General features: G+C 37.6%; 1 protein-coding gene across 1 annotated transcript in view; it reads left to right on the top strand.

The window, feature by feature from the left end:
- The first annotated feature begins 2,532 nt into the window (after positions 1 to 2,532).
- Positions 2,533 to 11,087, top strand: part of LOC139742822 (ral guanine nucleotide dissociation stimulator-like 1) — a 74,036-nt gene continuing 65,481 nt past the window's right edge. Inside the window, exon 1 of the mRNA XM_071653338.1 lies at positions 2,533 to 2,731. Within this exon, the coding sequence (XP_071509439.1) occupies positions 2,705 to 2,731 (27 nt within the window). The 5' untranslated portion in view covers positions 2,533 to 2,704. The remainder of the gene's footprint in view (positions 2,732 to 11,087) is intronic.

The following is an 11,087-nucleotide window of genomic DNA, read 5'->3' as shown; positions in this document are numbered from 1 at the left end:
TTTGTCTAGCGAGTAGTCAGTTCATCTACTTATTCATTCTCATTTTCAACAATTCAACAAAACATGTCATTAATAAAATGATACAGTATACATGTACCTATTCTAATACTTCAAATTATTTACAGTCTGTACTTGTATAATCACAAAATACAGTGTAAATTAAGTTGTAAAGCAAACATGCATGGTATTTGCGTAATGTTGAAGATTTAAGATGCTATATGTGTAGACATGATGATGCGATTATATCATACTAAATACTCGGGTACATGTATCTCTATCATTTTGCGGTGCCATACATGCCTATGTACCCTCCCATTTATCTACACATACATACATTCGACGCAAATACAGTGGAAACTTGATATAAAGAGATCTGATATAACAAAATGCCTGATACAAATACACCTATTACACACTAATTTCACCGGTCCCACTGAATTCATATCCTTTGTTTTGTATTGTTTATGGACTCCTGATATTACAAAATATCTGATATAAAGAACAAGTCTTGGTCCCAAGGATCTTGTTATACTGAGTTTCCACTGTATAATAAACTAATTTCTCTGATCCCAATGAATTTCCTTTGTTTTGTATTGTTTATGGACTCCTGATATTACAAAATATCTGATATAAAGAACAAGTCGTCTTGGTCCCAAGGATCTTGCTATACTGAGTTTCCACTGTACAACCCTTTTGCTTATTTTTCATGGATCTATTAACAATCAGCTATCCTTCTGAGAAAGCTCTGTTTTTGCATTTCACCATGCTGTTTTCTATGTTCAATCAGTGCTAAAGATGGTACACTGTATGTCATAGAACATCATTATTTCTGTGCAGCTGCCTGTCCACAAGTTTTGCTACGGAAGTGGCTTCATTTGAAGAAAATATGGCACTAATATGACATCATAGGTCTACTCTATGACCAGCTCACGATGGGAAGCAAAAAGATAATCATGTATTAATTGTGTAATATGAGGGATAGAGGGAAGGGGGGGGGGGGGAGGGGTGGCAATCAGCCCAATTCTGTCTTAATACTACTGCAGAGCTACCAAGTCTCACGCATTCTGCGTGAGACTCAAGCATTTTTTAGGGGCCATCTCACGATCTCACGCATGGCACCCATTTTTCTCACGCACCGGGCGAAGTCTGCAACTTGGGCCTATAATAATGAGCATAGCTCAAAAGATTAAAGTGATAGTTGCAATTGAAGGTATATTTCCCTTTTGTCTTTCAAAATAAGTAAAAAATTGTCACTTAAGTATGCACCTGATCGCACCAGTAAGAACTAAAAATTGAAAAAGCTCCCTTCCGTGGGAGGCCACAAGGGGAAAAAACCCCTCCCACACCCTCGCTCGCGCGCACATTCGCATGCCGAGATGCCGAGTCATGAAAATCTCACTCATAATTTTTTTTTTAACTTGGCATCCCTGACTACTGATGTGGTCAATCTCCCTCTACAGGACAAATCTGGAACCCTTGGAAACTCCTGGGGTTCAATGGTTTGGAAGTTGCCTGTTTGTTATTGTTGTTGTTGTCAGACTGATTGATTGTACAATATTTTGGTATTCTATGTATTTATAAACTACTTGGACTATTTGTAGCAAAAATGAGGTGACACGACAGTTGCTTGTGCGACAGTTGCTCCGGTCTTATTTTCTCCAAGGACATAGGATTGTAGGGTTAGGGTTGTGATAGGGGTTTTTGGTTTACGATACTATAGAGTAGTTTGACATGAGGATTTATAGGATTAGGATTAGGAGTATATTTGTGGGTAGAATTTGTGTTTGAATTAGCTGGCAGAGGCAGATATTTCACAGGAGCAATTGACGCAGGAGCAAATATGCCATATAATGAATGTGTGTGTGCGGGGGTGGGGGGGGGGGGGCTGCACCACATGCGTTCCATGCCTCATTGTGTTGGATAACATTTAATTTTAATGCACATAATTCTATGTGCTCACTTGAAAGTTTGTGTTTTGTGGTTGTTTTTGTTTTTGTTTAGTTAAATCCATGTTTGTATATAGGGCCTACCAACATGCATACTCTGCTGCATCACGATAAACACAAGCATTATTGATACAATGTACAGTGGCAGATCCAGAGGGGGCGCACCGGGTGCGAGCCCCTCTGTATTTTTTGTTAAAACAAAGGAAATAAAAAGAAAACAACATTTGGGGGTGCGTGCACCCCCCCCCCCCCCTTAATTTTGTAAAGGTGCCTCCCCTTTACGGAATACTCAGTAGTAGCGCCTACTACTAGTATCCGTATGTACAGACACGTACACTTCAATAAGCCGATGAAAAGATCGCAGATCAGTCTTGTAAATGGGCGTGTCACAAGCCTAAGAGCTCTGCTGCCATCTCGTGTTGTACTAGATACATCTCATACGTTCACAAACTCGCAATACAAACAACGCACCACGAGCATGTACTGTACATAGAAAGTTTTCTCAGAACTCTTCGCTGCTGCCATCCAAGCACTGATGAGCTAACAAAAGGGGCCAGTGTGCCACGCGAGTTGCAGTCCGCTGTGTTTACGTTGTTCATTGAAGAAGCAAAGTCGGATGAATGAAAGGCCCACGGCACGGTCCATACCTAGGAAGCAGCTCTGTGTGGACATCGTGTGATTTTGTGGAGATACTGTCTGCGGAATAACTTATTTCATTGATAATGCTGTCGGAGGTGGGATAGAATTCAACTTTGTACATGGAGAGCAAAGGGAAGGGAGTGAAGGTAGGATGCAGTAGCCTAGTACTACACAGTAGGCCCTACACTACTAGTAGTAAGAAGATTATTGTTTTGTTTTCTTTTTCGCCCTGGCTATTCTACAGTATGTACAATTGTAGTTCATGTTGGCCAGACCAACAAACTGCAGTTTGTTTTATTGGCTCGAACAATCACTTTGCAGCTGCACAGTTGACATTCAACGCTAGATGTCAAATTGTGTGTGAACCTAGGCCTAGCAAAAACCAGTCGAGGGTTGTTTCATTCTAGACTCTAGAGTAGAGTAGATAGCTTGGAGAGTTGTAACGGTTACAAAGCATTAAAAGCATTAAACTTGATGTTGGAAAGTCAATCATTCCAACATCAAGTTTACAGTAAGTTTACTTGAGTTGTACCGGTAGTTGTAAAGAAAAGGCTTTTAAAACACACACACAACACACACACACAAGTGACATTCTGTTATTTCTGTTTTGTTCTCTGCATTGTTTTTCTTTTTCTCTTTCTTTCATCACTTTTCATTTATAATGAATGAATGAAAGAATGAAAATAGGGAAGTAAATGCACAAATCAAATGTCAAACCAGTGATTCTGTATTAAAATATTGTACTAGTATAGTAAGGTATCCTATTGCCGAACGGTATCCTATTACCGAACGCGTACTTTGTCAATGGAGCGCGTACAACAACTCGAATACGCATTCATTGCACTACGCGCTGTTATCTCATAGGGGAAGCCAGTGCCGAAAATTGCTAAACTGCAGCAAAAAACAAAACAAAACCGAAATTACCTCAAATTTACCTAATAATTGCTAAAATTTCGATGTTCGTTGTCCTGCGTTAATAAACATTGACCGAAAATACAATGTACAATTTTCCCCATACAGAGGGCGCACGTTCGGTAATACAATACGATTTGCGTCGGTAAAAAGAGACAACTTTTGTGGAAGGGTTATTTGAAATAAGGATTTTTTTCTAGAAGTTGGCTTATTTTTCAAGTATTTTCGTTACAGCTAAAGTCATCAGCATTTCAATTATCTATAAGGATATTTTTGGCTGAATAATTGCATAATGTTGCCCGTTTGGAGCCATAAAAACAAAAATCGTTCGGTAATAGGATACACTTCCATATATAGTAGTGACTGAAGTATTTACTAAATTAAATACTTAGTCAGGTAGGACCTATCCTATGTATTTGACCGAACAGTATCCTATTACCGAACATGTACATGTACATTATCAATGGAAGCCCACTCGTATATGCATTCATTGCACTACGTGCTGTTATCTCACAAGGAAAGCCAGTGCAGAAAATTGCCTAACTGCAGCAAAAAACTTTAAGGACAAATTTACCTCAAATTTTAGTTATACTAGACTATAATCGCTAAAATTTCGATGTTTGTTATTCTGCACTAATAACATTGACCGAAAATACAATGAATAAATTTCCCCATACAGAGGGCGCACGTTCGGTAATACACTATGATTTGCGTCGGTAAAGAGAGACGACTTTTGTGGAAGGGTTATTTGAAATACGGATTTTGTTTAGTGCGTGGTGTAGTTTTCAAGTAATACCATTACAGCTAAACTCATCAGCATTTCAATTATCTACTAGGAGATCTTTAGCTGAATTGATGCATACTGTTGCCCATTTTGAGAAATTAAATGAAAATCGTTCGGTAAAAGGATACACCCCCATACATGATGCCTACGATGTAGGCGCGATAGGTCCTACTGACCCTTTGTAATCTTTTTCAGAAGACTAAAACTTTATACCATACATGCAGACCCTTCGAATATCAAGAAGTATGTCCTGGGCCGTGTTGCATAAAAAGATGTAGAGACCTATCTAATCAAACATGTAAATCAGGTATTGGCCAATCAGAATTGAGTATTCAGATACTTGTACATGGTATGTTTGATCTCAACTTTTATGCAACAGTGCCCTGTCCTCCTCCATCCTATATTTTGAAAGAGCTTTAACTTAATTTGCCCTTCATTTATGTTACTCTTTTCTGGGATTTTCTATGAATTTCATCTGAGACAAAAAGTGGGCTTACAATGTATGGAAGAATATTGTCATTGTACTACTGCTGTATGATTGCAATTTTTTTTTTAAAGCAAAATGTATAGTCTATTTGTATTTAGGGCCTACATTACTTTCTAAAATCAGCTTGGTGAATACAGTCCACTTCCTGAATGCTGCAATACTACCATACAGAGCATAGATTCGTAAAACAACTGGTACAAACAATTGTGTACACAATTGAGGTCATGGTAATATCCTTTTAGATCTAATCCTTAACATGCTGTGTTTGTGTAGTTTGGATATCAATACAAAGCATTAAAGCAATAGGTTGATTCAACTGAAATGTTGCTGACACAGTGCTAGTCTGAATTAAGTTTCCATTCATATTGTTTAATGCAAAGAGTGAACTTCAATTAAAACTTCAGTGTGATATTATTAAATATTAGGCCAGGTAGTAGAAATACAGTACTTTCTATACTGTATGTCAAATTTCAATTTTAATGATATCTATAGACCATTCTGCATTGTAATGTAGGATCTTTAAGACAATGCCAGATTGAATTAAAATTATGCATGATTCTTCTATTTCCACAAATTAATGTGCAGGGCTAGCACAGTGTATGCGTAGCAGGGAAGTGCAAAGAAACCTCCCTGTGTGCAGATAGGTCTTCATCATAAAAGCATTTTTTTCCCTTTTCCTTTCCACACTGTATGACACATGAATAGCATAGAGCTGTCATTGGTTTATATTGGATCTATTGTAAAATTTATCTACAAGTGGAGAGTGCTGTGTTTGTATAGCTGTTCTCAAAAGATGGAACTGTTTGGTTGGATTCCATTTACAGTACAGGTATATACACCTCTCACGTTTGGACATCGACGAGACAATGACACTGAGGAAAGGTTTCCTTTCAGATGGCAATCCAATCAGAGCCAGAACCTGGTAAATGTGTAGTTTGTGATAGTCTCCACTCCAAACAACTTTACTGGACAGTGATGTCCTTGGATGAGGTGTTCTCAGTACATAGTGTACACTGTGTGTGTTGTGTGTAGACGTGTGTGTTGATCTTCTTCAACCTGAGCAGTTGCAGGCACTGATTCTGGCTGAACATTTTATGATGATATAATTATAAATGTCATCTTGTTGCAAGATGAAACAGTTTGAAGGACTTAAACTTGACAGATTATTTGCTAACATGTACAAGCTGTACATTTATAATTGCCACTTCAAAGGACTTTTTATCACAGATGTCAAAGATCTTCTGATAATCGTTTTAATGATTTATGGTTGTTTAAAAAAAATAGGATTTTTTTCTTTCTTTAAAGATTTTGTCAGTATTATATTGTTGGTACCACTCTGCAGTAAAATGTACTGAACCTTCATGTAGAATACATTATAATGCAGATTATATTAGCTTCATATGTAAAGCTTCATGCTTGTTTCCAAAATATGATATGTCCATTATAAATAAAATGGGCGATCTCACCTTTTTACTTGTTTTTGCACCTAGCATTAGAACTACAGATAGATAATACGTACAACTTTGGTTCAATTTGTGATTGAAAGCCATGTCTCCTGGAGTTGAGTCTAAAGTCATGTTACTATTCTGTAGATGGTTGTTATGCCAAATCAAACGACTACACAGTGTAGTTCATTGTGATTCAACCAAGGTACAGGCAACTGTGGAACCAACTGAATTTAATTTCACACATGCTGAATGAATAGCAATGAAACAGACAACAGACACTACCATTGTGCCCTGCCTTTAGTGTGCTCTCATATCTATTGTACAAAGATCCATTTTCATGAATTGTTCAGAGTCCCCCCCCCCCCCCCCCCCATTCCTTTCACAAATATTGGGGTGGGGGAACAACAAATGAGATGAAAACATGCTCAGATTGAATTTTTCCCTTTGCACTTCAAAAGAAAAACCAAAAACAACAAGAGCACAACACAGTTTTCTACACCCATTTAAAGGCAGCAGTCACAGCTTTGGATGTGTGTCAAGTTTAAGGGTGGGATTTCACGGAGCACGCGAACGTTTTGCGAAAGACGCGAATGACAAAATCCAGCATTCGGAAAAGTTTTTCTCCGAATGTTTTCTGACAATGAAGCCGAAAACTATTCTTGCGCGATTTGTGCGAAGTTTCCACGACGTATGTGCGAATGTCGTGTGTATCATTGCTTAAGTACAGCATGTTACGTACACGAAGAACACGCGACGGAAATGCGAACAACGAAAAATTTTCAGTAATCATGGGAGAAAATGTACCCAAGGAGAGGTGGAAGCTGTCTTGAGTTGAATTTTTTCTTTCCTCTATTTCTCCTTTCTTTTTCTCTCATTTTTCTATTGTGTGCCAGCCTACATTTTTTCCTAGGACGTATCTCCACTAGTCAAGCATATGATCTTTTTTTTTTTGCAGTTCCTCCAACACATGATCTCTGTACTTCAAATGAAATTTTACATACTTTAGATTAATTTTAACTGTATTCTGCGATTTTTTTTGTATATCAAACATTTCTTTCTCTTTGATAGTCTTTAATTTCTTTTGTTACTATAGTTGTTAATAATTGTTTGATGTTTAGGTGTATGCTACGATTGTTATTTGTAGAAAACGTATAGGTCATACATCCCCAAACGTGCGCTAAACGTTCGCGAGAATGTCTCAAAAGGTACGCGAACAGTTTGCAATTACGTCGTAAAATGATCGGAAAAACTTCGCAGATTTCGCGTAACATACGCGAAACATACGCGAGACATTCTCCAAAGTTTCGGAGTCTGTTTGGGGTTTCACGAACATTTTCCGAACATCGCGCGTGTCTTGCGAAGGTCTTGCGCATTTGACGAGGCTTTAAAGACACTTTCGAGAACAATTCACGAGCAAATCACGACCAAGTGTGCGGAAAAGGTTCGCAGAAAATTTCAAACTTTTTTGAAATCATCGCCGAAGTAAAAACGACATTCGCGAACAATTGACGACGCTTCCGAACCCTCACGTTCGTTTGGCGATCTTTTGCAGACCAAAATGCGAACGCTAGATTTTGCCATTCGCGACCTTCGCAAATCGTTCGCGTGCTCCGTGAAATCCCACCCTTAGATTGTCAAGGACATTTGTTCAAGTGGCAAATGGAAGTAGTTTCCTTCAAATTCCCCTAATTTGTGTTTCTTTCTTTGAACTGTTCTCTAGTAAACTCTTAGATAATGATATCTCATTTATGGATACTACATTACAATTGTATTTATATATTTTAGCAAAATCATTGTAACAGTGAATGTCTTTACAGTATCTGCTCAAGACATGACTTGATACCGCAGGCTACTGTAAGTTCATCTCAGTCCTTGACATACAATTCACTGTTTGGTACAATTTTTGTAAATTAGCAGTGTACCATCCTTAAGATGTTTTTATTGCTGAATTAAGGTTACCCTCTGAATGTTGAGGCATGTACAATATACAATTTGTCATTCTACAGTGATAGATAGGGGCCATACCCTGTCATTATAAACTTGTCAACCTGGCTCTTACCATCATGAGTACCTCTTGACTTCTTTGAATGGTACTCTGTTGTGTATCATGAACAAACAAAGGGATTTGTTCTGCATCATAGTTCAACTATCTGCTACCTAATCTTGTTGCGTACAGTCTCGTAAAGTATTCGGGCAGCGTCATTCCAAACCCCTGTGTTAAGCTGAATGAAGTGAAGCTGACGTATTTGATTTATGACAGAGGATAGGGATTTTTTTGTTTTGTTTTGTTTGTTTCATTTTCCATCTGAGAAGATGCCTAGATTGCCCATGTTCAGCTGAAGTAACATCTGTACAGCTGGTCTTCCTTTGGGTCCAGATGGATGTGAGGCGGGCCACTTCAGCAGGTTATGCACCCTGCTCTTTGTCATGGATGAATGAAGCGGGATCTTTTACATGTATGAGTGGGACCTCCATTTTATGTCCTATGTGAGGGACAAAACATTTTGCATTGTACTAGAGGCATGTGGAGAAGTACAGTATCACAGAAATGGTCATTTTTCGGAAATAAGGTCATTTCAAAAGGTATCCTCAAAAATTATGAGCCTCACAGCAATTGTTCTGTGTAATTTTCAAATACAGTACTGCTTACTCATTGTATTGTATTTTAGATATTTCTGTGTACATCCAGGACCTAATGGAAATTTGAGAACATTTTCATTCCATAAATGTTTGCTAGTACAAATGACTTGCAGTTTAATTGGACATGGAAAAATTAAAGTTTGGTATGATAGGGATCCCCTAGAAAAAAAGAAAAAAGAAAAGAAAAATGGCAAAAGTTATATTTCACAGTTTCTTAGTATGAAAGAAAATATCACATGATGTGTTGACAGACAGGAAATGTTATGACCAGAAACTGTATGATAATTAATGATGAATCTAGATCACTTTGAAGACTAAAATATTCCATACATCACCTGCATACACCTGTACACACGTGACTCCTCTTTCAAAATTGCAAGGTGATTGCAGCACGTGGTTTCAATCACACTTCCTCTTACATTGTACCTACAGTTGTAGGTACATTTTGTAGTTCCTTTGGATTTTTTTTCTTTCTTTTGTAAACAAGGCTTGGGCAAGTTTCAGTTCATTTTCCAAGTTCACATGATTTGGACTAATAGGATGTTGCATTTCAAAGCAATTACATCAGGATATCAACGGTTATTTGCACTACTCTGTACTACATGTCAATTACCTGAACAAGGCAGGGAAGTCCTTTCATTTAAAATACAATGTGTGCTTTTACAGAGTAGAGCAAAAAATAGACCATTTTTACAAGAAGCAAGAGATATCAGAACAATGTATAAATTATTGTATTATAGGGTTTCACAAAGTGGAAAGGCTTTCTTGTTTCAAATGTTTAATTAGGGACTCATCCTCAAAGGGTTAACAAAGCTCACGAAAAAGATGAAATTACAACTGTACAAGGAAAAGAATTGTCAAAGACATGTACTTTATCAATAGAAGCAGTGTAATTGTTAGTTTTATGGAAGATTGCTCACCAGGTATTTGTCAACGAGGTCAATAAAAACTGGAGCAGCTAAGTCCTTCTGTGCCATTGTATGCGACAATGTACAGTATATCATACATGACTTCCCACATACAGGGCTTGACAAACTGGGATTCCAACAAGCTAATCTTCGTCAATAGAAAGCTTGCTCAGCTAAATGCCCAAAATCTACAAAGTGGACAGTGGTGCTTAGTACCGGTATTCCTTTCTATATTTGCAGTTTTGTTTTGTTAGCTTCTTCTTTAGACCAAGTTACTGTCAAGATACGTATTAATTCTCATTTCAGCGGTAATCACGCGAAAATGGCATTTGACGCAGATCTGTGTGTTATTTCTGTTCAAGAAATAGGAATCCTTTGGGTATCAGTCTGCAATGAAGTGCTCTCTTCTGATACACACACACACACACACACACACACACACACCATACATTGTACAGGTAAGGCAAAGATACGGATATTGATGTCAGAGATCTTGACATTGTACAATGTACTGTATGTACAGTTTACTTGTTTGTCTTGGGCCTGAAGGCAATTTCAAGGGACTGTACAGTACTGGTTGAGATGGGGATTCATGTTTTGAACATTCCTAAGTGAGATAATGAGAAACCTCTTATGAATATGAAAGAGCATGTAATTTTAAGGATTCAATGTTTATTTGATGAAAATTGGTTTTCAAATGGCTGAGATATCAAAAAAAGGCGTGGCCTGTCGCCTTTTATTAGGATCTCTTTGTTTCACCTTGTTTTTGGATATCTCAGCCATTTCAAAAACCGATTTTTATCAAATAAACTTTTGATACCCCTTAGAATTGCATGCTCTTTGACATCTCATAGAATGGTTTCTGAATATCTCGCAAAACGTTAAAAGCTAAATCCTCATCTCAACCAGAACTGTACACACCCTTTAAGACAAAGAGATAAGACAAGAGATGGGAGACAAAACAGTGAGTTATTGTTAACACCAGGTCCAGATATAAAAATTTTAAAAGCTCTTGTACTTATGGTATCTCTTGCTGGACTGGAAATCTGATGAATATGTAAATAGGTCGTAACTGAATGTGTTGTTCTTGTTGTGGGTTTGATTTTTGTTCTTTTTTTTTCATTTTCTCATAACTGAGGTTATGAGAATGTCAGAGATGATTTCTGTGCAGAAGTTATCCCTTATTTTAGTCTGTCAAGTTTTACCTGAGTTTTGTCAGATCAGCAACAACTTATCCCAAAAGCACATTCCTAATGTTAATGTACAATAGAGTGCTCTTACTGTATATCAGCACAGCAGACACTGTAACATAACTTGTTTCTA

This window comes from Diadema antillarum, unplaced genomic scaffold (assembly GCF_040938485.1).
Source record: "Diadema antillarum isolate AM-2024a unplaced genomic scaffold, OU_Dant_1.0 seq00001022_RagTag, whole genome shotgun sequence".
Taxonomy (NCBI): domain Eukaryota; kingdom Metazoa; phylum Echinodermata; class Echinoidea; order Diadematoida; family Diadematidae; genus Diadema; species Diadema antillarum.
This window is presented reverse-complemented; position numbering and strand designations above follow the sequence as displayed.